At 42.2% G+C, this 26,699-nt stretch overlaps 2 protein-coding genes across 3 annotated transcripts in view; one reads left to right on the top strand and one right to left on the bottom strand.

Moving 5' to 3' along the window:
* The window catches only part of NUFIP1 (nuclear FMR1 interacting protein 1), a 54,282-nt gene extending 33,210 nt beyond the window's left edge, over positions 1–21,072 (bottom strand). For both annotated transcript variants that reach the window (XM_010368056.1, XM_030922262.1), the window contains exons 1-5: positions 20,613–21,072; positions 14,197–14,279; positions 12,840–12,938; positions 12,005–12,067; positions 11,296–11,372 (exon numbers count right to left, since the gene is read on the bottom strand). In XM_010368056.1, the coding sequence (XP_010366358.1) occupies positions 11,296–11,372; positions 12,005–12,067; positions 12,840–12,938; positions 14,197–14,279; positions 20,613–21,024 (734 nt within the window). In that variant the 5' untranslated portion in view covers positions 21,025–21,072. The remainder of the gene's footprint in view (positions 1–11,295; positions 11,373–12,004; positions 12,068–12,839; positions 12,939–14,196; positions 14,280–20,612) is intronic.
* A 54-nt stretch (positions 21,073–21,126) lies between these two features.
* The window catches only part of GPALPP1 (GPALPP motifs containing 1), a 49,260-nt gene continuing 43,687 nt past the window's right edge, over positions 21,127–26,699 (top strand). Inside the window, exon 1 of the mRNA XM_010368055.2 lies at positions 21,127–21,331. Within this exon, the coding sequence (XP_010366357.1) occupies positions 21,244–21,331 (88 nt within the window). The 5' untranslated portion in view covers positions 21,127–21,243. The remainder of the gene's footprint in view (positions 21,332–26,699) is intronic.

Here is a 26,699-nt window from a genome sequence, read left to right as displayed (position 1 = left end):
GGCTTTTTTGGGGAGGTAGGAGAAAGCAGGTTATTAGTGGAAAGCCTTAAAAGTTACCAAATTAAATACACTCTTCCAAAATTTATTACATTCTTATTTACACAGAATACAGATATTTAAAACTAGGGGGGAAAAGGTTGCTAGAAAGCAAATTATCCCAAAAAAGAAAAATCAGAAACACAAGACCTAGTTACACACAAAAACAACAGTAGGAAGCCACACTCCACCAACATGAAGCTGAGATAAATGAATAAGGAAAAAAAAGGAGCTCTGATGAAGGAGTTCAGGTTCCTAAAGTACAAGAAATAACAAATCCAAAGACTATTGAAAAAAACATAAATTATGTCTTACATTGCAGTTACATACATGTAAAGCTTAGTTCAGTATCTCCTGTTAGAGAATGGACAAGATGAAGTTATAAAGACTATGACAAGGGAGATTTTCACCGTTGGTTTCTCTATATTTTTATCTACTAAAATCATTTTCTCCCTATACTTCTATCTTTCCCCAGTTCACTAAGAGGAAATGGCCCTGAAACTATGCTTTTTTCCCTTCCTCTCTTCCCTCTCTTTCATTTTTTACCACTTCTTCACCTTCCCCATTGCCTATACCTTATGCCTCCAGTGACAATCTTTAAGCACTACAGAGCCAACACATGGGCAAAGCGTGTTAACCATTATCTTAGCACAGATCATTCTGGTCACATTATTCTCTCCAATTTTTTCCTATGCTCAAATCACGACCCATTTATTGGCTTTTCCCCTCTGCCTGTTCTATAAAATATAGTCACTCTTCCCACTCTCATTGAACCACAACTGCTTCCACACAAGCTACACTACTGTACTTTTATTTCTTTCTGAACATCAAAAAGATGTAGCATTCTTTAGGAGCAGATCTCCTGCGTGGAATTCTGCATGAACCAGGGAAACAAAAGGATTTCCTCAGAGTCACAGTAAGCGTTGAAATAAATTGTGAAACTACTCCACCTAGTGGACTCCCAGTCTGCTGTGAAAAATGTTCCACTATTTCTATAATAAAAGCAAGGTTTTGGAAACAAACCTCTACCACTCATTTTCCCTAAAGCCAAATTATACAGCACTGGTACTGCATAGGTCAGGAATTAAGAAAGAATCACCTTTTTTGGTGGCTTTTTTGGGGAGGTAGGGGAAAGCAGGTCATTAGTGGAAAGCCTTAAAAGTTATCAAATTAGGCCGGGCAAGGTGGCTCAAGCCTGTAATCCCAGCACTTTGGGAGGCCGAGACGGGCGGATCACGAGGTCAGGAGATCGAGACCATCCTGGCTAACATGGTGAAACCCCGTCTCTACCAAAAAATACAAAAAAACTAGCTGGGCGAGGTGGCGGGCGCCTGTAGTCCTGGCTACTCGGGAGGCTGAGGCAGGAGAATGGCGTAAACCCGGGAGACAGAGCTTGCAGCGAGCTGAGATCTGGCCACTGCATCCAGCCTGGGCGACAGAGCGAGACTCTGTCTCAAAAAAAAAAAAAAAAAAAAAAAAAAAAATTAAATACACTAGATACCTCTGAGTCTGACCTGAAAAATACAGAGATGAAGAAATAAAGACAAAGATGTACTTTTGTTAAAGAAGCTGCATGCCAAGCAAACCTTCAGAGTTTTCTTTAGGCTTTAAAATTCTTACTCTGTGAACTCTTTCACAAGCTTTTCCTAACACAGCAATTACATAAAGACCTTATTTTTCCTGCATGTCAAAGAATATAGTGGCTTCATCGGAAAGAATGTAGCTCTCGTAGAAAGACTAAATTCATGAAATAAGGACTATTCTGCCATACCAATGTGGAACTTATTCTTTTTAGGAGTTCAAGTAATATTTTTTAAAAATTGAGAATGACAGGAATGTAGAAAGTAAGTACATTTTCGTAATAGGTGTTTTTTGTTTGTTTGTTTTTTTAAATTATACCTTAAGTTCTAGGGTACATGTATGTGCACAACGTGCTGGTTTGTTACATATGTATATTTGTGCCATGTTGATACGCTGCACCCATCAACTCGTCATTTATAATTCCCAATGCCATCCCTCCCCCTTCCCCCCGTTTGTTGTTTTTTTATTGAGACAGTCTCACTCTGTTGCCCAGCCTGGAGTACAGTGGCGCGATCTTGGCTCATTGCAACCTCCGCCCCCCAGGTTCAAGCAATTCTCCTGCCTCAGCCTCCCAAGTATCTGGGATTACAGGCACATGCCACGATGCCCGGCTAATTTTTGTATTTTTAGTAGAGATAGGGTTTCGCCATGTTGGCCAGGCTGGTCTTGAACTCCTGACCTCAAGTGATCTGCCCGCCTCGGCCTCCCAAAATGCTGGGATTACAGGTGTGAGTCACCGCACCCGGCCCATAATAAGTCTTTTAAAAATTGCTAGTGCGGATAGTATTTGTGTATTTTTGAGAAATCTATCAAACATCCCAAAAGAAGAGCAGTATTTCCCATATCTTCCAATAAAACATACATATAGAAAAAACATATATAACATAAACTTCAGAATATGTTAAAGAGCAATAACCTGAGAAACAAAATATGGTAGAACCTCAGATGAACTCAGCCAGTGCCCAAAGAATTTTCAGAACACTTACTAACAAAGCAACATCACAGGTACAAATAAACTTCATCCAAAACTGTCATCTTCACCCCATTTCCTCATTCTCTTTAAACACCTCTAAATTTCACAAACCTATAACCTCACTTATTGCCAACAGATTTTGCCCATTCCTCTTCCAAGGCACTTCTGCCTGCTATCATAGCATACCTCTGGAAACCAGAGCTAGACTCTATCCCCTCTGCCCCCACCTGTCCTACATAAAAAGAATCACCAGCAAGCCTATCAAACACTTGCTCAAGCCAATCCTTTATTCAGAAGAATAGAGCTGCTTCCAAAACTCACAGTTTTGAAATTCCACTGTGCCACTAAGAACTAAAGCAAACACTGCTAATAGCCTATTCTCCCCCATTCCTTAACAATTTTGTTTTGGGGCATCCCATCAACTCCACTCCCACTGAAGGGGATCAAGCAACCCACTTCTAGCCAATGAGATCCATATAAGTATCTCCTGGTTGGAACTAAAAACAAAGCTACTGTTTTCCCAATGAAAAGGGGGGAAATAAGGCTACATATACCTTTTGCCTTTTTCTCTTCTTTCTGCCTATTCTGTGGCTTAATATTTGCATATGCAAGAACTTTCTGGTGACAGGCAAGAGGAGAGCCACCTACTCCGGTGCAACAAGAGACCGCCTGCGTCCATGGTACTGTCATGCAGCAACAGCAGCCCTGAATTTTTTTTTTTTTTTTTTAAACCTTGGGAAAACAACACCTCTTCGCACTAAGCCATGGTAGTAAGGTTGCCATTTCATTTCCTAGAGCATGACTAGCTGACGCAAGCACCACTGCACCCTACCATCTCCTTTTATCTGAATACTTTCCATGCTCAAATAGGCATATCTTGATTTAAAACTATCCTCCTAAACAATCTGGCAGTTCTTCATAAAGTTAAACATATGCTTACCATATGACTAACCAATCCCACTCCTAGATATTTATCCAAGCCAAATAAAACCCTATATTCAAAACAAAAACCTACACATGAATGTTTATGAAGACTTTACATAATGGCTAACTACTGGAAACAACACTCAACTGGGAATGGATAAACAAACTGTGATGCATCCACACAAAGGAAAAGAGTAATACTCAGCAATAAAAAACAAACAACTGTTACAAGGAACAACATGGATAACTCTCAAATGCAGACTAAAAATAAGTGAGTTAGACTATAAAGGCCACATACTATATGATTCCATTTATGTGATGTTTCTGCAGAAGTATGAATATAAGAACAAAAAATAAATCAGTGGTTGCCAGTGGGTGGAGGGGAGGCTGCCATCAGGGCATAAGGCAATTTTTCCAGGTGAAGAAAAACTGTTCTATATCATGATTCTGGTGGTATTTACATGACAGTATATATTTGTCAGAACTATCCACTAAAAAGGGTGAATTTCACTATATGTACAATATACATTAAAATAAATTGGGGGAGGGAGGCACATCACCTCTTATAGGAAGTCTTGAAAAACAAATTGATGGCCCTCCCCTCCAGAAACTCAAATATCTCTTGACTAGTCAGGATTATCCCTACATAGCTAAAATTAATGCTTCAGTTACCTGTGGTCTTATGGCCACCTAATGTATATTTATTCATTTCATATTACAGTGAGAATCCTAAAGGCAAGAGGTTACTTATGTCTGTTTTTGGTGAACTCAGCCACATATAGAAAGGAATCTCTGTCCTTTCAAATACTGAATGTTCACCTCTAATTTTCAAACTAAACTACTGTCAAGAAGTTATTCAAAGATAAGCAAAATGTCTATTAGCATTTATTGAAAGGTTGCTGAGATTTCTTGCTAACATTAGAAAATCAAACTAGTCTTCTACAAGAACTTTATATAAATACATGCTGCCTAAGCTAGTTTTCATCTTCAAATATTAATATTCCTCAAGTTTCTCTAGCCAGTGGAAAATTTTTCCTTTAAACATTTGTTACACAAAACCATAAGGGGGCATAGTTCACACTCACGTAGGGAAAAGTCATTAATACTTCAAAATACGGATCAATTTGGTTTGTCTCAGTGACTGTCTACCCCATGTAGTGAGAATTCAATGTTCAAAACCACAGCAGTTTAAGTACTATTAGTTACACTATAATTTCCAAGCATAATTATTAATCATATCAACATATTTCTGCCCAATTTCTCTAAAAACAACAAAGGTACAGCTAAAACATTACTTATAAATACAAGTCTCAGTAAGATTTCTCCAACCACTTACTTGTGTGTACCAAAACAGAATTATACCCATAATAAAAATATCTTCAAGCCCCATTTACACACAATAACATTTACAAGCATTCCCTATAACTGTGGCACTATGGGATAGAAACAGCCAGGTAAAAGTTGGTTCTTACATTTCAGAGCTCACACTTAATTCAAGAATAAAAGACACATATGCAAAGAAGTTCACCAACAGGGTCATAATAAAGGATATCTGTGCTAAAGAGGCAGAAAGGAGAAACCATATTCAAAGAAGGGCAAGACATTTCTCTAGACAGATGAGAAAAAGTATCCCCAGAAGTGGATGGATTTCAGATGAGCTAAGAGCAATGAGCAGAATTTTAAAGATGGAGAAGGTAAGGCCGGGCACAGTGGCTCACACCTGTAATCCCAGCACTTTGGGAGGCTGAGGCGGGTCAATCACGAGGTCAGGAGATTGAGACTATCCTGGCTAACATGGTGAAACCCCGTCTCTACTAAAAATACAAAAAAAATTAGCCGGGTGTGGTGGCGGGCGCCTGTAGCCCCAGGCTGAGGGAGGCCCAGGGAGGCTGAAGCAGGAGAACGGCGTGAACCCAGGAGGCGGAGCTTGCAGTGAGCCGAGATCGTAACACTGCACTCCAGCCTGGGCGACAGAGCGAGACTCCATCTCAAAAAAAAAAAAAAAAAAAGAAAAGATGGAGAAGGCAAGATCTTCCAGAAGCAGCACCATGAACAAAACTAAAAGGGCAAAAGTTCACAAACCCTGTATGAGATATGATAAATAACAAGTTTGGCTGAGACAAAAAGCCCCTATAAGCAAATAATGTGGAAATAACCAGAAAAGACAAGTGAAGCCCACATTATAGGATTCTGGTTGCTAGTTCTACGGAGTTTTATTCTCACGGGCATTTTAGTTGATTAAAAATAAAATCAGTTTAAGAAACGTTTAAATTTTACACTACACAGTCATCCATATAACTAAGAAACATATGCATATTGAACATCTAATTTTGCACCACAAAACAACACAAAGAAAATACCCTAAACTTCTCTTCGGTCAAGCCAACTTCTCAAGTCAGATAGCACTGCCAAGTGTTCACTTGAAGACTACATTTCAATTGTGTGGGTTTTCTTGAACAGGATGTAGCAACTGAGCCAGAGCTGGGATTTTGCCAGATGAGTGCAATGGAGGACAAAGGAAGAAGGAAGCTGAGATACTGACAGGAACAGCTGAAGTGAGCTAGGCTGGGTAGGGAAGTGAAGTGAAGGAAGAAGGAATATGACAGAAAAACAAAGTAAAGAGGATGGGAAGCCCCAACTATTCCAAGCCTGGTAGAGGTGACAGTGAGCTGGACAGATGGAAAGAGGAGTATGTCCAACTTTAGAATCCAGGATGTAAAGGAAGTGGCTGAAACTGCATGAAGGTGAAGGGCACTGGAAATTTATTTTGTTTTGTTTTGTTTGAGACAAGGTCTCGCTCTGTTACCCAAGCTGCAGCGCAGTGGCGTGATCATAGCCCACTGCAACCTCAAACTCCTGGGCTCAAGGGATCTTCCTGCCTCAGTCTCCTGAGTGGCTTGGACTACAGGTGCAGACCACTACGCCTGGCTAATTTTTTATTTTTGTAGATACAGGGTATCACTTGATTGCCCAGGCTTGGTGGTTAGAAATCTAAAAGTGAAAAGGTGTTGAATGAATTCAAAATATATACAATTCCACTGCAGCATCTAACATGCCAAGGGCGGGTGACAAAGGCAGTCAATCCCTGGGGAGGGTATGAGAATTGAAGACAGATGGCACAGAGCTCAAAGGAGAAGGGCCAAGGAGGAATCACCTGGAACCCTCATCAAGGAGGCCCTGTGTATGTCACAACATCAGTCACTTTCTGTTCTTGTTTTATTTGACCTTTCCATCGCAATCTGCACTGCTAACCATATCTTCCTTCTCAAAATTCTCCCCTCCGCTGGCTTCCAGAGGAAGTTTTCTTCGACCTCTCTGGTTCCCACTCAGCAGGCTTGTTGGATTTTATTATTTATTAGACCTTTATGTTGGAAGGGCTCAAGGTTCAACATTAGGCTACCTTCTCTTTCCACTCTACCCTGTCTCTGTGGGGAATCTCTTCCATATTCACAGTTTCATGACTCAGAAAACTATCTCCAGTCTGGTCTGGTCCAAGTCCCAATGTCTACTCAACATCTTCAAATAGATGCCTCAGGATCTCCTCAGACTCAACAATGTCCAAACCAATACCTCCAAACCCCATCCTCTTCCAGTGTTCCCTGTGTCAGTAAGAGGTACCACCTTTCATAGAGGTGCTCAGTCCAGAAATCTGGAAGTCTCCTAAAACCTCTCTCCTCTTCAATCTCACTATCATTTAATCCCCACTGTCCATTTTCACCTCCCAAATGTTCTACATCCACCTAGTTCTCTCCACCCCCACAACTGCCATCTTTTTTTCTTACCTATACTCACAGTTCCTTGAACATGCTAACCTCTGTCTGACCACTAATCCCTGCCTCCCCTTTATCTTTTCCTAGTTAGTTCTGAGTTCAGCTACCCCTCCCTTTGTCATGAAACACCCTAATCTTCCAGAGTAGATGAAATCCCCTTCCTCTTTTTTTGTTTTGAGACAGAGTCTCGCTGTGTCACCCAGGCTGGAGTGCAGTGGCACAATCTCGGCTCACTGCAAGTTCCGCCTCCTGAGTTCACGCCATTCTCCTGCCTCAGCCTCCCGAGTAGCTGGGACTACAGGTGTGTGCCACCACGTCTGGCTAATTTTTTTGTATTTTTAGTAGAGACGGGGTTTCACCATGTTAGCCAGGATGGTCTTGATCTCCTGACCTTGTGATCCAACCGCCTCGGCCTCCCAAAGTGCTGGGATTACAGAAGTCCCCTTCCTCTTATATGCTGAGGGAGGGAATAGTAGAGGGTCATGGGAGAGTGAAAGTGCTATGGACAAAGTAGAAAGAGTAAAGTTGGTTACCATTAATTTAATAGTGATTCCACATTTCCCAGTTTAAATGATTTAATTTATACAACCACAAGATAGAAGAACCAAAGTTGGCAAATCGAGAAGTCACTTCAGACTTTCCCTATACCCTTCAGTAAACTCAAAGCTTCAGAAATTTAAGTTTAGTCAGATAACTTTCGAGTTGTTTTACAATCAGTGCTGACTAGTAACTGCTACCATTCCCCTCAAGAGAATTAAACATTTATAAAAGGGACTGACACCAATGAGCTGAACCTACCTCTAACTGATCAAAGTCAAGGCTAAGTAGCAGGGGAAAAAAACCTCGTGTCTTAGCAGTTAGGCCATTTCCATCCCATCTAGCAGGATACAATCTTTCATACCATCGTCATCAGCTCTTTATAATGTACATGTCAGAAAGGAAGTGGAGTTAACTTCTTGTTTGATTACTGCTCTATGCAAAAAATGAAAGAAGAAGGAAAGAGGAGAAGAGAGGAGGAGGAGGAGGAGGAAGAGGAGGAAGAGGAAGAGGAGGAAGAGAAGGAGGAGGAAGAGGAAGAGGAGGAAGAGGATGAGGAGGAAGAGGAGGAAGAGAAGGAGGGCGGATTAGGGGGAGGAGGAGATAGCATGTAGGAGAGAGTCGCCGGACCGCCCTTCTGCAGGCTGCCTCTTCCTCTGAAGGGACGGCGTCGCGGAGTAGGAAGAAGGCCGGCGGAAGAGCTCTCTGCTTTCTTCAGGAGGAGAGAGGAGGGGGGTTGCGACTACGAGGTCTCTCGCGAAAAAGAAGAGGAAGAACAAGAGGAGGAAGAAGAAACAACCAACAGATAGAAAAGAAACAAGGAGAACAAACAAAACATTTTTTAAAAAAGCCCAGTTACTTGGGGAGTGACGTCATGAGGAGAAAAACTTGTATCTGCAAAGAAGCTACCTACAGAAGGCAAGGAGCTTCAGATCCCGTGCTTCAAAATTCCTAACTCAAACTACTTCTTGGTCTCAGTCCATTTTATGTTGCTATAACTGAATACGTAGATTGGATAATTTATAAAGAAAAAAATTTATTTCTTACAGTTTTGGTGGCTGGGTGGGGACTCTCTGTAGAGTCCCAAGGCAGCAGAGGGCATCACATGGCAAGGGGGCTCACAGGAGACAGGCAAACTGATCTTTATAATTGACTCACTCTGATGATAATAAGCCCACTCCCTTGATAATTCATGAATCCTTTAATCCATTAATCCACCAATCCATGAATGAATTAATCCATTTATGAGGGTTCTACCTTCACGATCCAATTACCTCCCAAAGGTCCCACCTCTCAACACTGCCACACTGGGGACCAAGTTTCCAACAAATGAACTTTTGGGGAACACATTCAAACCACAGCATGGTCCAAACTCCTTCAACTTCTAAGTTTGACCTTCCAATTGGCTAAGGCTCCCTTATCACTGCCATGGTTAAGTATTCTCACTCTACACTATTTAACAGTACTTCAGTCAACAAATATGTATTTCTCACATACTAAATTCTAGGCACTGTGCAAAGCACAGCAGAATCAAAGATGTATAAGAGCAGGGCCAACTACAATGCAATGTGACAAATGTACTATGGTTGTATAAATAAGCTATGTATTTGCAAAGGAGGTAGTAACTAATGCTTTAGGGCAGTGTATTTCAGGGACTGGCAACCAGCCAATCCACACACACCAGAGTAGAAATCAACTATGTCACTAAGCATGATATTTAGTTCAGCTGACATTTTTTCATTTTTTCTTATCAATAAAGGAAGTAATATACTGATTTATATTCTGGCACAAGGTCTTTTGTTATAGAGTGGCACTCTGGTGACATAGAGGAAGTGAAGAGTAAGAAGAGAGTGGTAAGTCAGGCAACCTTTAAAACAGGCCTACAAGATAAATAAGATTTTGCCAAAGAGATCAAAGGAAAAAGGCATTCTAATATACTCTACTCCAGGTGGCCTAGATTCCTTCATTTGTTAGCCACAGATGCTCTTGAAATGCTATGTTATGTCCACCAAGTCCCTGTTGACTGGCTGGACCCGACTTGTTTAAAAATTGAATTCCTCAGCTGGGCGTGGTGGCTCACGCCTGTAATCCCAGCACTTTGGAAGGCCAAGACAGATGGATTACTTGAGGTCAGAAGTTCGAGACCAGCCTAGCCAACATGGCGAAACCCTGTCTCTACTAAAAATACAAAATTTAGTCAGGTGTGGTGGTGCACACCTGTAATCCCAGCTACTTGGGAGGCTGAATCACTTGAACTCAGGAGTTGGAGGTTGCAGTGAGCCGAGATTGCGCCACTGCACTCCAGCCTGAGTGACAGAGTGAGACTCTGTCTCAAAAAAAAATTGATTTCTAATTGTCCCTTCACCCTCATCCAACTCTTTCCTTTGCACATAGTATTAATACCTGATACACGTTTGTTGAATTATATTTATTCTCAGTTAGTTCTGAATCTTCATGCTTCTGCTGGTCTCCCTCAGAATTACCTCTAAAGCTGTAAAGGGCAGCATCTAACTTTTTCACAGCAGAGTACATCTGGCACATCACCACCCATGTCAGTGTATTTAAACTGAACCTTAAACTAAGGTGAGCCAAGTACAAATGTAACCTGCTGTTCACAAGAGTTTGAAGTATCTTTCTTGACCTTTAAGGATAGTTCTTCTTGTTTTCATCCCAGGCTCTCTTTGTTTTTTAATTCCAGGAAAAGAGCAGTTGACTTTAAAAGTGCAACTGATCATTAGAGTAGTTCTGCATAGTCTTCCGCTTCAGGAAGAAGCGTTCTAGTCTTTTCTGAGAAGGCAGTATAACAGGGCCCTAGTGGAATTTCAAGTGTATTACAGCTAGACATCAACTAAACTTTCTTCCCTAGTAAGTGTAAAACCACAAGTTACATGGTGATGCTCAAATTTCTTTAATTACAGGAATGAATTCCTGATCTTCTCATTGTTAAGGAAAAGCACCTGTATATCTTAGCCTTAGCACCTGTATATCTTATTTAGAGGTAAGCCTGGGATGAAGACAAGAAGAACTATCCTTAAAGATCAAGAAAGATACTTCAAACTCTCGTGAGCAACAGGTTACATTTGTACTTGGCTCACCTTAACAGTTTTGGTTTAAGTCCACTGACATATGTGGTGATGTGCCAGATGTAATGTTCTGTGATAATACACTTCTGTATAATACACTTTTTGGTAAGAGTACCCACCCATTATTGCCTCAACCACTGAACATCTAATAGGTGACATGTAGTAGCCCCCCTCAAGAGCAACATACAGTCCCATTATGACACATTCGCTACTTAAATGAAGAGTTCTTATTAGGTCTTCCTAAAACTACCTTCAATATTAGTCTTACGTAATATGCCTTATGGTCCTGTTCCCTAGTTCCAGCATTCTAAGGGAATTCAATGAATTTAACTATATTAATAAGCCTTGCCACAGTAAAATAGTTATTTCACCAGTTTTGAACTCTACTCACTTCCTTCTTTCTTCCCTCCACCGTGCAATTTCCTCTGGAGTGTCTAACTTGATCTTCTTCATGCCAGGAGCATGCATCTAGGGGGAAAAAGCCTGCTGAACATCAGGAGGCAATATCATATGCTTTGGACTAATTTGGAGACTTTGTTTCTACAAGTAAACTTATGTTGGATACAATTTTAAAACTAAGTAAGGAGGTTGTATCTATCTGTACTATAACTTTTTCTTTAAAGGAAGAAGAAGAATCTATCATGTATTTAATTAGTGCTATTACTAGAGGGAAAAGGGGTAACATAATTTTGATTACAAAGTAGATATGTCACCCATTCTCTCAAACCACATTAAACACCCAAATGAATGACTTACCAACCAAAACCTAGAGAGGTCACTAAAGATATGAGTAGACGTGACAATCTGTAGCAGCATGGTGTAGTAAAGCAGTATACAATTTGGAGTCAAGAAACTGAGGTCCAAGAATCAGTTCTCAGGCCTTGGGCAATTCATTTTTTAAAATATTTTAAATGGGGCCAATATAAACAACTATAGTTGTTTGTGAGGAAAAACTTGAATAAATGATGTCAAAATCCTTACAAAGTACTCCATGAATGTTACTTATTATTAGGTATATAAATGAACAGTTGTGAAGATAACAGATCAATAAAATAAAAAGAGCATGTATTTAAAAATAGGATTAAAAAAACAGAACTTACATTTCTCCAATGGAACTGGACAATCTTCTCGTGTGCAGTAAAAGAGCAATCTACTTCAGGGCACTGTAAGAGTTAAAAAGAAAAAACACTAATAAATGTTTTGCATGTTAAATTTATCCCACTATACATACACAGACATATTCTGGCTGTATTACATAGTTATCCCATCTACATGGTATTATCTCTGCATACTTATGTCAGTAGCAAAACAAAAATGACTCCAAAACAGGGCTGCCTTTAGGCAAAGGAATGACACTCTCAGAGTACATGGCACAATAATGTATCTTATTTACTTCTCCACTTGAGTGAAGGCATACATTAGTAAACCTGTGAAAAGTTAATTCCTATAGTTGAGGGGCATTCCCAAAAGCAGAAAAAGAACCTTTCCAAATCAAAGGCTTCCTTTTTAACCTTTTAAACATTTTGGTTAAGGTTTTCTAGAAAGTACTTGACAAGATGTGAACCAGCCTTTGAGGGTGACAGGAACGGCCACATTACACAGTATGGTTCAAGGGCAGACTTAAAGGGGAAAGAACTCATCAAGATGCACAAGGTAACTGGAGGGGACGACAGCCTCTTCCCAAGCAGTAGAGGTACACAAATACAAAAAGCTGCCAGAGCTCCCTTCTTTGCTACCACCTTACCTCCTCCCTGAAGCAGTGGGATCCCCACTTTCAAACCCCAGGGTCACTGCCCCCAGCTGTCAAGTCCTCAAACTATATTTCTGTGGAAACTATAAACTTTAAAGGAAAACAAGCTTGGAATTTCTACCAAATATACAGATAGAAGAAGGCCACTTTGCTACATCAGTTTCAGGACAACTAAGAAAACCTACTTTTGTATGTTCAGACATGTGTTTGTCGTACTTTTCTTGATTTTTAAAACCACGATCACAGGTATCACAAAAAAAGTGAAAAACTGGTTCCTTTCTTTTCTGCAAACAAAAACAGAGAGGAATTAGGCTTTTGGTGAAAAATCTCTAATCAATAATAAAAACATAACTATTGTTCTAGTAATACACACTTTGATGTTTCCAATAACCCTTTCATGTGGGAGAAACTTGTGAGTATACTTCCAATGAAGAGATTATTCTATTTCTTTCTTTCATTTTGTTTTTAACAAATATATTAGTAAAATCCAGGCGTAATTTTAAACTTTTTAAATCCAAATAGTGCTAATATAAATTATGAGCAGATTGCAAATTGGTTATCTAATTAAGACTCAGTACAGAATATGCTGAAATGACCTGAAAATAGAGTAAAAACAGCAGCTCATCTTTTAGAAAAAAATAACTACCGCTGACCCTTGAAAAACACAGGTTTGAACTGCAAGGGTCCACTTATAAAAGGATTTTTTTCAATAAATATATTGCAAAAATTTTTTTGGAGATTGGTGACAATTTGGAAAAACAGATAAACCACATAGCCTTGGAAATATCAAAAAAAAAAAAGAAACAGTTAAGTATGTTAGGAAAGTATAAAATATATGTGGACACCATTCTATTTATATATTAACAAACTATTTATGTTATTGGTAAGACTTCCAGTCAACAGTAGGCCATCAGTAGTTAAGTTTTAGAGGAGTCAAAAGTTATACACAAACTTTTGACTGCACCCCTAACTGTTGTGTTGTTCAAATATCAACTATATGGCCAGGCTTGTTGGCTCACGCCTGTAATCCCAGCACTTTGGGAGGTAGAGGCAGGCGGATCACTTGAGGTCAGGAGTTCGAGACCAGCCTGGCCATAGTGAAACCCCAATTCTACTAAAACTACAAAAATTAGCCAGGCATAGTGGTGTGCGCCTGCAGTCCCACCTACTCTGGGAGGCTGAGGCAGGAGAATTGCTTGAACCCAGGAGGCGGAGGTTGCAGTGAGCCAAGATCGTACCACTGCACTCCAGCCTGGGCGACAGAGTGAAACTCCATCTCAAAAATAAATAAATAAATAAAATGAAAGTACCAAATATACAGCTATTTTTAAAACCACGGAAAAGAAAAAAAAAATTAGGTAAATATTATTTTTGAATCCCAATTTGCTATATTCATGTTTAACCACAAAATTCCTTTTTATAGCAAGGCTCCACTGTGTCAATAATGGAAGCAAAACACTGAAGACAGTTATGACAGAAACGCAAGACATAAACCGTGACATAGGGACTAAGGGGTCGAATTCAAGAACATCTTTCAAATACCTTTTTTTTCTGTTTTCTACTGGGAGGTAAGCTGAAGTCTGTGAATTTTGCATCATTCTTTCGTGGATAATAAGAATGTTTAACTAAAAAAAAAGAGATCCATAGACGTTTGAAACAATATAATTATTTAAATTATAATTAAATTTTATCTACTATAGCATGTTACAAATATTTCAGTAAAAACACTGGTAAACTACCCTTCTAGGAGGAATAGTAGGTCAAACAAAATAACAAAGATTAAGATTAGTCTACCAAATGACTACTTTTCAAACAAAGACTGGTGTGATATGTCCACAGATGCTTTAGGCGTCAAAGTTCAGAAATGGACAACCTAACCTGATGAAATTCCTTCGGTTATTTCAAATGTCAGAAATGTAACCAGTAAAATCCCCAACACAGCTCCTTCAGCATCAATTTCACATCAGGAAAACAGAACCTTGTGAAATATGTCTCCTCTCAAATCCCACTGTACTTTTCTATTCTTATTACCATGCCCCAAGTCAGAAATTCTGATCTTCCACCAGATTACTCCTAGATTGTCTTCCAGTTCCTAACCCTCCTCTTCCAACTGGTGCATACTGACACCAAAAAAAAAAAAAAAAAATTCTCCAATCCTGTCACAACTTGACTCAAAAATCTGCATATGGGCCAGGCATGGTGGCTCATGCCTATAATCCTAGCACTTTGGGAAGCTGAGGCAGGAGGACTGCACAAGGCCAGGACTTCAGGACCAGCCTAGGTAACCTCGCATGACCCCATTTCTACAAAAAAAATTTAAAAATTAGCTTGGCATGATGGCACACACCTGTAGTCCTAGCTGCAGTGGAGGCTGAGGTGGGAGGATCCCTTGAGCTCAGGAGTTTGAGATTGCAGTAAGCCATGATCATGCCACTACACTCCAGCCTGGGCAACAGCACAAGACCTTGTTTATGTCTCTTTTTTAAAAATTATTCTTTTCACAGAGATAGGGTCTCACTACATTGCCCAGGCTCATCTCACACTCCTGGCCTCAACCAATCTGCCTGCCTCAGCCTCCCAAAGTCCTGGGACTACAGGCATAAGCCACCATGCCCAGCTGACCCTGTCTCTTATTTATTTATTCATTTTTTGGTGGAGGGGGGAGATGGAGTTTTGATCTTGTTGCCCAGCCTAGAGTGCAGTGGCACAACCTTGGCTCACTGCAACCTCCGCTTCCCAGGTTCAAGCGATTCTCCTGCCTCAGCCTCCCGAGTAGCTGGGATTGCAGGCATGTGCCACCACGCCTGGGTAATTATTTTATTTTTTAGTAGAGACAGGGTTTCACCATGTTGGTCACACTGGTCTCGAACTCCTGACCTCAAGTGATCCACGTGCCTCGGCCTCTCAAAGTGCTGGGATTACAGGCATGAGTCACTGCACCTGGCCCCGTCTCTAAAAAAAAAAAAAAAAAAAAAAAGTAGGGGGAGGGGCTGGCATGATGGCTCACGCTTATAATTCCAACACTTTGGGAGGCCAAGGTGGGCGGATCACTTGAGCCCAGGAGTTCGAGATCAACCTGAGTAGCCTGGCAAGACTGTGTCTCTACAAAAAATACAAAAATTAGCCAGACTTGGTGGTGTGTGCCTGTAGTCCCAGCTACTTGTGAGGCTGAGATGGGAGAAACACTTGAGCCCAGCAGGTCGAGGCTGCAGTGAGCCGTATATGTGCCACTGCACTCCAGCCTGGGCGACAGAACAAGACCCTGTCTCAAAAAGTAATAATAATAAAGGATGAGTTTGACCTTCTCTCATTCTCTCTCATCATGTGATGCCTTCCTTGATGTTACAATGCAGCAAGAAGGTCCTCAAGAGCCACTTGATCTTGGACTTAACCTCCAGAACTATTAGCCAAATAAATTTCTATTCATTATATATTATCCAACAGGTCATAATCTGTCATGGCAGCACAATAGGGACTAAGACAGCTTCCTAGAGACCTCCCATGAGATTCTAATTTACTTTCTTACCCTACTTTTCCCCCATACTTTTCACATACTCTGCTTCAGTCATACCAGAACCCTGCAATCTCCAGAACTTGCCTTGTACTGACACCTCCTTCTCTACCTCAGAAACATCTCTTCCCAAATTCTATACATCTCCTAAGACACTTCTTCCAAAAGCTTTTCCCAATTTCCTCTACATTCTGAAATCAGCTATTATATGCCTCTATCATCAGTCACATTGTATTTTGGTTCATACTTATGAATATATCTCATCTGACTTAGCCAAGTCCATATTTCCAGCATCTGCCATACAATAAACACTAACTGTTTGCGCCAGGCGGGGTGGCTCATTCCTGTATTCCCAGTGCTTTGGGAGGCCAAGGCAGGCAGATCACTTGCAGTCAGGAGCTCGAGACCAGCCTGCCCAATATGGTGAAACCCAGTCTCTACTAAAAATACAAAAATTATCCAAGCATGGTAGTGCGTGTCTGTAGTCCCAGCTACTCAGGAGGCTGAGGCAGAAGGATCCCTTGAACCCAGGAGGTGGAGGTTGCAGTGAGCTAAGATGGTGCCACTGGTCCAGCCTGGGTGACAGAGAGAGACTCTATTTGAAAAATAAATAAATTAAATAAATAAATAAATAAATAAAACACTAATTGTTTGGATTCCGTTTAATGCAGAATTGAATTTTATGCAAAGCTGGAGAAAGCTTTTAAGTGAACAATCTTGTAGCTTGAAATATGATCTATATGGTGTCAACACCCAAATTTATAGCTCCAGCCACAAATCTCCCCTGAAAGTACAGACTAATAGCTAAAAGCCTATTCAGAATCTCTACCTGACACAAATATATTCCAATTTCAATTCCTGGACTTCCTTCCAAATCTGCTCCATCCACATTCTTACCTATCTCAGTAGCAACTCCACCCTTCCAATTATTTGGCAAAAAGCTTTAAATTATCCTTCTCTCCTCTTTATCTTGCATCCCATATACCCTATCTTTCAGTAAATCATGCTGTCCGCACCTTTAAGGTATAAAAGCACTTCGTTTTTTCACTGCACTTCGTTTTACTGAGCTTTTTGCAAGCTAAGGGTCTGTGGCAACCCTACATCAAGCAGGTCTATCGGCACCATTTTTCCAACAACAATGTGCTGTCTCTGTGTCACATTTTGATGATCCTCGTAATATTTCAAACTTTTTCATTTTTATTACATCTGTTATACTTTGATGCTACTACTGTAATTGTTTTCAGACACCATGAATCATGGCCATATAAGATGGTGAACTTTATAAATGCTGTGTATGTTCTAACTGCTCCACCAACCGGTGGTTCTCCTCTCCCTCTCCTCAGGACTCCCTATCCTCTGAGACACAATATTCAAAAGTAGGCCAGTTAATAACCCTATCATGGCCTCTAAGTGTTCAAGCAAAAGGAAGAGTCGCATGTCTCTCATTTTAAATCGAAAGCCAGAAATGATTAAGCTTAGTGAGGAAGACATGTTGAAAGCTGATACAAGTCAAAAGTCAGGCCTCTTGTGCCAAACAGCTAGCTAAGTTGTGAATGCAACTACTGAGAAAGGGTCTCACTCTGTCAGCCAGGTTGGAATGTAAAGGTGCAGTCATGGCTCATTGCAACCTCAAACTCCTGGGCTCAAGGGATCCTCCTGTTCTGGCCTCCTGAAGTGCTAGGATCACAGTTGTGAGCCACCGTGCCTGGCTGAAAAGTTCTTGAAAGAAATTCATAGTGATTCATAGATAGTGATTCCTCCAATGGATCTGAGCAAAGTAGATTAAAAACCTAGAAAGGAGGTTTTGATTCACTATTCAAGACACCATTAAGAACATTCATGATTTATGGAAGGAGGTCAAAAGATCAACATTAACAGGAGTTTGAAAGAAGAAATTCCAACCCTCATAGATGATTTTGAGGAGTTCAAGACTTCAGTGGAGGAAGTCACTTCAGATGCAGTAGAAACAGCAAGAGAACTAGAATTAGAAGTGGAGGGGCCGGGCACAGTGGGTCATGCCTATAATCCCAACACTCTGGGAGGCCTAGGCAGGTGGAGCACGAGGTCAGGCGATTGAGACCATCCTGGCTAACACGGTGAAACCCCACCTCTAATAAAAATACAAAAAATTAGCCGGGCATGGTGGCCAGCGCCTGTAGTCCCAGCTACTTGGGGGCTGAGGCAGGAGAATGACGTGAACCCAGGAGGCGGAGCTTGCAGTGAGCCAAGATCGCGCCACTGCACTCCAGCCTGGGCAACAGAACGAGACTCTGTCTCAAAAAAAAAAAAAAAAAGTAGAGGCACAAGATGTGACTGATTTGCTGCAATCTCGTGGTAAAACTTTAATGGATGACGAGTGGCTTCTTATGGATGAGGAAAGAAAGTGCTTTTTTGAGAGGAAAAAAAAGTCCTGGTGAACACTGTTGAAATGACAACAAAGGATTTATAATATTATACAAACTTAGTTGATAAAGTAGCCTCCACTTCCTGGGCTCAAGGAATACCTCCTGCCTCAGTCTCCCATGCACCTGGGACCACAGGCATGCCACTATGTCTGGTTAATTTTATTTTTTTTGTAGAGACGGGGGTCTCATTTTGTTGCCCAGGCAGGTCTCAAACTCCTGGGCTCAAGCAATCATCTTGTCTCTGCCTCTCAAAGTGCTGAGATTAGCTAGGTGCAGTGGCTCACGCTTGTAATCTCAGCACTTTCAGAGGCCAAGGAGGGTGGATCGCTTGAGGTCAGGAGTTTGAGATCAGCCTGGCCAACATGGTGAAACTTTGTCTCTACTAAAAATACAAAAATTAGCCAGGCTTGGTGGCGGGCACCTGTAATAACAGCTACTCGGGAAGCTGAGGCAGAAGAATCACTTGAACCTTGGAGGTGGAGGTTGCAGTGAGCCAAGATCGCACCATTGCACTCCAGCCTGAGCAACAGAGACTCTGTCTCAACAAATCTAAAAACATAAATAAAGTGCCGAGATTATAGGTGTGAGTTACCCTGCTCAGCCTAAAGTATTTTTTAATCATGGTATGTAAGTTGTTTTTTAAGACATAATGGTATTGCATACTTAATAGACTATGGTATAATGTAAAAATAACTTTTTTGCCCCATATGATCTGCAGGAAAACATACCTTTTACATGCACTGGAAAACCAAAAAAAAAAAAAAAAAATTGTGTGACTTGCTTTACTGCAGTGGTCTGTAACTGAACCCACAAGAGCTCCAAGATATCCCTAGATCTAGAATCCAACTACTTCTCACCATCCTTTGGGCTTCACCTTGGTCCAAGTCTCCAGTGTCTCTCATTTAGACAAGTAATTACAATAGCTTCCTAACCCGTTTCTCTTTCAGTCAGTTCCCACCAACAGACACATTAATCCTCTTAAGTAAATCAGATCATGTCAATCCCCTGTACTACCCACTTCACAACAGTAAAAGTCAAAGTCCCACGATCTATAAAGACATACCAGGTCTTACCCTCTTCCCCTATCTTCTACAATTATACTCCAGACTCAGTCCTCTGTAGCCACGCTGGTTCCCATTTTGATGTATAGCTTCTAAGCCTCAAGGCCTTTGCACTTGCAGTTCCTTCTGCCTATACCCCTATTCTCCCAGATGTATGCACGGCTGTGATCCCTCACCTCCCTGAAGTCTTCGCTCATATGTCACCTTTCTTATGACTAACAATGATATTTAAAACTGCACTACCCGGCCGGGCGCGGTGGCTCACGCCTGTAATCCCAACACTCTGGGAGGCCGAAACGGGCGGATGCCTGAGCTCAGGAGTTCGAGACAGGCCTGGCCAACACGGCGCAACCCCATCTCTACTAAAAATATAAAAAATTAGCCAGGCGTGGTGGCACGGGCCTGTAGTCCCAGCTACTCGGGAGTTTGAGGCACGAGAATTGCCTGAACCCGGCAGAAGTTGCAATGAGACTCTCTGCAGAGATTGCATAGGCTGGAGTGAAGTAGATCGCGCTACTCTTCACTCCAGCCCGGGCGACACAGGCACTCAGTCTCCAAAAAAGAAAAAAAAAAAGAAAAGAAAACCCTTCACTACTTACCATTCTTCTTTGTTTTATCTCTCTCCACTGCACTCTTAACCTTCTAATGCACAATATTTTATTTTGTTTATTGTCTGTCTTCCTACACAAGAGAGATATTAATATTAAGCTCCATAATATTTTTTGTATGTTCTGCTCACTGCTATATACCTAAATTCTGGTACATAGTTGGAATTCAATAAACAACTGCTAAATGGAATTAACAGGCAACAGGAAAACATTCTAATCAGATATATTTTGAGATACTAATGACCAGACTCCAAGAGCGCAGAGGCAAGGCAGAGTGGAGAGAGGAAACGGAGAGATGTATGCACGGCTGAGGGGAGAGGAAAGAACGGGGAAAAAAGGTAAAGGGGTCGACCCACGTGGAAAAATAGCCTACCTGGAGGGTTGAAGGACTTCTGATGCCGAGGAAACCTATCAGAAGACTGTCTCCAATACCATGATGTCGAAGCGTGGAAATTCCAAGGCTGGCCGTTGGGCTGAGGCTGAGAATCAAGAGGGGACTGGGCGTCGAAAGGGGGTTGCGCCCCGGGAAGAATCTGGGCGTCGAAGGGGGGCGGCGCCCCAGGAAGAGACTGGGCCTCCATGGGGGGCTGCGACTCAGAGGAAGGTTTTGACCCGGCTGCGGGAAGCGAGGACGTAATCGGTGGTGGCGGAGGCGGCAGCATTGCCCAGAACACCCAGCTGTCCCGTGGCAGGGCAGTGTCGCTCAGGGGCCCTAACGTGGGAGTCAGCTCGGGAGACGCACGCCACCCGGTTGGAGTCACGAAATCACTAGCCGGCTCAGCCATACCACCTGCTGGGTCCGGAGTCTAGCACGCGACTGTGGAGCAAGCATTAGGCGTCACTTCCTTTACTGCGAACTGCGCCGCTCAGCCAACCACAGGCTTTACGTCATTGGTCGGCGTCGGGAAACCTTCCATTCTTTGCTGCTGATCGCGGGATTCCATTTGGGTAGGTTTGACGTTCGTGGATAGACTCGTATCTGTGACCAGTGTCAGCCACCGCGGATGGCAAGAGACCTGATCGGACCGGCCCTGCCGCCCGGCTTCAAGGCCCGTGGAACAGCGGAGGACGAAGAGCGGGACCCGAGCCCTGGTAAGCGGCGGCGTCTCCGCTGCCCTCCAGGCCCATCCACCCGCTCCCTGGCCCGGCCCTGCTAGCTGAAGAAAGTCGGAGGCCTAGGAGGGCTGAGGAGTGGGGAGTGGGCGCGGCCCGACCCGAGAGAACTTTTCTTCCCAAACGGTAGCAGTGGGGAGGAGGCTGGGGGACCCTCCTAGAAACCGAGCTTTTGCGTGGTTTGGCTTCGTGATGATAATACATTCTCATTTAGCGCTAAATAAGAGCTGCACGCTGCCCTAACTGACTGATACCCATTCAGTCATTTAAGCCGTATAAGGAAAAGACTATTTTCCCATGTTGCAAATGGGTACGCCCAAGCCCATGCCAGCGTCTAGATCATACTGCTAGCAAGTGATGGGGCCCGACTTAGAAGGAAGCGTTTCTCCTAACCTCTGTGCCATATTGCCTTCTGATTTACAAGAACCTTGCAGATCCTGTTCTCTCCAGCCCCCGACCTGCTTTCCTTGCCTCTCATTCTGTTAATTGCATCTGACACATCAGCCCAATACTCAATCCAGCCTGAGTTGCTGCGCAGTTCCTTAACGCTCTAGGCTTCTGGGCTTCCTCTGGTCGCATTTCTAAACATAACTGACAAACATCTCCCCCATCCTTCAAGGCCCAACTTAAATGTCACACCAATAAAACCTTTCCAAATTCCCCAAAGCATTGTCACGCCTTTCTTTTTGCCCTCGGGTTTTTTCCTAATTACATTGCATATTTAGTACACTATATTTGAATGATTTGTCGACATAATCTGTCTTCACCATTGCACTATGGTCTTCTACCTGAACACGCAACAGGCGCTTTGTATATACGAAGCGAATGCTTCTCAGATTCCGCCATGCATACCTATCTGGTTTAATGTTTATTCACATTTGTGGACTAGCACCGACAACCCAGTTGGAGGAGAGTAAAGCTGAAAGAGTAACCCTGCCATTTCTGAATCTAATTTTTCTTCCTTTTCTACCCGGAGGTCATGTTTCTACTACAGGCCCCTTTCCAATCTAATTTCTGTTGTAACCATTTTGAAAATTATGCTTTCCAGCCGGGCGAGGTGGCACAAGCCTGTAATCTCAGCACTTTGGGAGACCAAGGCGGGCGGATCACTTGAACTCAGGAGTTCGTGACCAGACTGGCCAACGTGGTGAAACCCCATCTCTACTAAAAGTACAAAAATTAGCCAGACGTGGTGGCAGGCGCCTGTAATCCCAGCCACTCGGGAGGCTGAGGCAGGAGAATCGCTTGAACCCAGGAGGCGGAAGTTGCAGTGAGCCAAGAGCGCCACTGCACTCCAGCCTGGGCGACGGAACGAGAGTCTCAAAAAAAAAATAATAAAAGTAAAAATAAAAAATTATGCTTTCCTTACCGTAGGAGATAGCTTTAAAAAAAAATAAAATAAGGCCAGGCGCGGTGGCTCACGCCTGTGATCCAGCGCTTTGGGAGGCTGAGGTGGGCGGATCTGAGGTTAGGAGTTCGAGACCAGCCTGGCCAACATGGTGAAACCCCATCTCTACTAGAAATAGCTGGGCGTGGTGGCATGCACCTATAATCCCAGCTACTCAGGAGGTTGAGGCAGGAGAATCGCTTGAACCTGGAGGCAGAGGTTGCAATGAGCTGAGATTGTGCCATTGCACTCCAGCCTGGGCAACAGAGCGAGACTCTGTCTCAAAAAAATAAATAAATAAAATAAAAAATAATGATTTTATTTTAGCAAGAAAAGTTCCATTTGACCAAGGTTGAAGAAAGGTGTGGTTAACCAATTTAGCTAGTTGGGTTCCTATGTGTCTGTTGTTGCTGGTTCACCACATTCCCTGATTTTTTTTTTTTTTTTTTTTTTTGGAGACGGAGGCTCACTCTGTCGCCCAGGCTGGAGTGCAATGGCACAATCCCATCTCACTGCAACCTCCACCTCCCGGGTTCAAGCAATTCTCCTGCCTCAACCTTCTGAGTACCTGGGATTACAGGCACACGCCACTGCGCCCAACTAATTTTGTATTAGTAGTAGAGAGGGGGTTTCCCCATGTTGGCCAGGCTGGTCTCCAACTCCTGACCTCAGGCGATCCACCCACCCCAGCTTCCCAAAGTGCTGGGATTATAGGCGCGAGCTGCCACACCCGGCCCATATTCCCTGATTTTAAACTAAGGCAGGATTTGCAGATAAGCAACCACCAACTCCTGCATAGATAATTCTGTTATGGTTTGCTTCCATCGTTCTACCAGCTTTTATGTCAAGTGCATCTTTCTTTGTCTGCTCTCTTCTGTTTCTTTTATGTGTTAGTTCTCCGCTTCCCCCAGCACTTAATGCCGTGCATGTGTAATATTTGTATTGCCCTCTACTTGAAGGAGTTCCATTACAACCTGCCTGGCACATAAAAGATTCTGGGTCCAGGTGCGTTGGCTCACACCTGTAATCCCAGCACTTTGGGAAGCCAAGGCCGGTGGATCTCGGGGTGAGAGATCAAGATGATTCCGGCCAACATGGTGAAACCCCGTCTCTACTAAAAATACAAAAACTAGCCAGGCATGGTGGCGTGTACTTGTAGTCCCAGCTACTCTGGAGGCTGAGGCAGAAGAATGACTTGAACCCGGGAGGCGGAGGTTGCAATGAGCCGAGATTGCACCACTGCACTCCAGCCTGGCGACAGAGTGAGAGTGTCTCAAAAAAAAGAAAGAAAAAAAATTCGGCCGGGCGCGGTGGCTCAAGCCTGTAATCCCAGCACTTTGGGAAGCCGAGACGGGCGAATCACGAGGTCAGGAGATCGAGACCATCCTGGCTAACACGGTGAAACCCCCGTCTCTACTAAAAATACAAAAACTAGCCGGGCGAGGTGGTGGGCGCCTGTAGTCCCAGCTACTCGGGAGGCTGAGGCAGGAAAATGGCGTAAACCCGGGAGGCGGAGCTTGCAGTGAGCTGAGATCCGGCCACTGCACTCCAGTCCGGGCGACAGAGCGAGACTCCGCCTCAAAAAAAAAAAAAAAAAAAAAAAAATTCTTCATATATATTTGTTGAATGACTGCTCTTCGTCAAGCACAGTATCTTACACATAGTGTCATTTTTAACGCATAATCCCCCCTGCTATAATTCCATTCCCTTCATAACCTTCTAGATGGCTAAACCTAAAACAGTTGCCAAAAAATCTTCACATACCATTTTTATTTCGTCTATCTGGATTTTTAAGAAGTTTGCCAGTACCAATGGCTTTCACATCCACTGTATCACACCATAGAAGCTTCACTTGGACCATCTTTCAGTTACTACTGGCATCACCCCCCCTCCTACAACCAAAGAGTAACTGCATGTTTTCTCTTTGGTAACTGGCTTCCTTTCTTGGTACTATATTACTTTTTGAGATTCATTGATGTAGATTAGCATTATTATAGATTGTTGAAGTTCATAATCTGGTCTTTAAACAAATAGAATTATTATAGGTTGTTTCTTTACATTGCTATATAGTCATCCATTGGATGAATGTTCTGCAATCTATCCATTTTACATTGGATGGACATTTGAGTAATTTCCATTTGGAGGCTGTTATAAAATGTGCTGCTCTGCATTGTAGTATATGTCTTATGGTAGATACTCCCACCTTCCAAAGTCACCAAAGTTCTCAGCATGTATGAGAATTCTAGTTGTTCCACATTCTAATAGTTTTTTCTTTTAAATCCGGTGGTTTGTAGCAATATCTCATGGTAGTTTTAATTTGTATTTCCCTGGTGACAAATGAAATTGACCACCTTTTCATGTGTTATTTGACCATATGGATACGTGCTGTGTTTGTTCTTTTGCTTATTTTTCCATTGAGTTGTCTGTCTTCATATTGATTTATAGAGTTCTTTTTATAGTCTGAATATGAGTCATTTTCCAGATAGGTGTATCAGAAATATCTTCTCTAATTCTGTGGTTGTTTTTTCACTCATGTTGGTATGTTTTGATTAACATAAGTTTTTAATTTTAATATATTCTGACTTGTAATTTTCTTCTTTTATGGTAGAATTTTTGGCACCCTATTTAAGGTATCTTGCCCACCCCAAGGTTGTAAAGCTGTTCTATGTTTTTTTCTAAAAGCATTATTATTTCAGCTTTCATATTTATATTTGCAATTCATCTGGAATTGATGTTTGTGTGTGGTGTGAGATAGGGATGAAAATTTTTTGCCCCTGTAAGGGTATCCTGGCACCATTTATTGAATAGACCATCCTTTCTCCACTATCACCTTCCATCAGGCAACCATATATATGCATCTAGTTTTTTTCTTGTTTATTCTGGTAAAATATACATATCTATCATATTAGCCATTTGTAAGCATATAGTTCAGTGGCACTTAGGTACAGTCACATTGTTGTGCAGTCATCACCACCATCCATCTCTTATAACTATTTTCACCTTCAAAACTGAAACCTATACCCATTAAACAATAATTTTCCATTCTCCCCTCTCCCCCAGTCCCTGGTAACCACCATCTACTTTCTTTTTCTGTTAATTGGACTCTTCTAGGTACTTCCTTTAATGGAATCATACTGTACTTGTCCTTTGGTTACTGGCTTATTTCACTTAGCATGATTTCTTCAAGCTTCACTTATTGTAGCACGTTAGAATTTCTTTTCAAGACTCAACAATATTCCATGTAAGTATATACTGTACAGACTACATTTTGTTTATTCATCAGTTGCTGGACCCTTGGGTAGCTATGTATGCTATTGTGAATAATGCTGTTATGAACATGGGTGTACAAATAATCTGTTCAAGTCCCTGCTTTCATTTCTTTTGGTCGTATATCCAGAAATGGGATTGCTGGACCATGTGGTAATTCTACAACATTTTGAGAGGCCGGGCATGGTGACTCATACCTGTAATCCCAGCACTTTGGGAGGCCGAGGCAGGTGGATCACCTGAGGTCAGGAGGTCAAGACCAGCCTGGCCAACATGGTGAAAGCTCGTCTGTACTAAAAATACAAAAATTAGCCAAGTGTGGTGGCTTGCACCTGTAGTCCCAGCTCCTGGGGAGGCTAAGGCATGAGAATCACTTGTACCTGGGAGGTAGAGGTTGCAGTGAGCCAAGATCGCGCCACTGCACTCCAGCCTGGGTGACAGAGCGAGACTCTGTCTCAAAAAAAAAAAAAAAAAAAAAAAAAAAACCAGTTTGAGAAACTAGCATACTGTTGTCTACAGCAGCTGCACCATTTTATGTTCCCACTAGCAGCGTACAAGGGTCTCAGTTTCTCTACACCCTCCCATTGCTTGTTAATTTCTGTTTGTCTTTCTTTTTTTTTTTTTTGTAATAGTCATCCTAATGGGTATGAAGTGGTATCTCATTGCTTTGATTGGCATTTGCTTAACAATTAG

This window comes from Rhinopithecus roxellana, chromosome 18 (assembly GCF_007565055.1).
Source record: "Rhinopithecus roxellana isolate Shanxi Qingling chromosome 18, ASM756505v1, whole genome shotgun sequence".
NCBI lineage: Eukaryota > Metazoa > Chordata > Mammalia > Primates > Cercopithecidae > Rhinopithecus > Rhinopithecus roxellana.
Note: the sequence above shows the minus strand (reverse complement) of the source record. Positions and strands in the feature narration are given on the sequence as shown.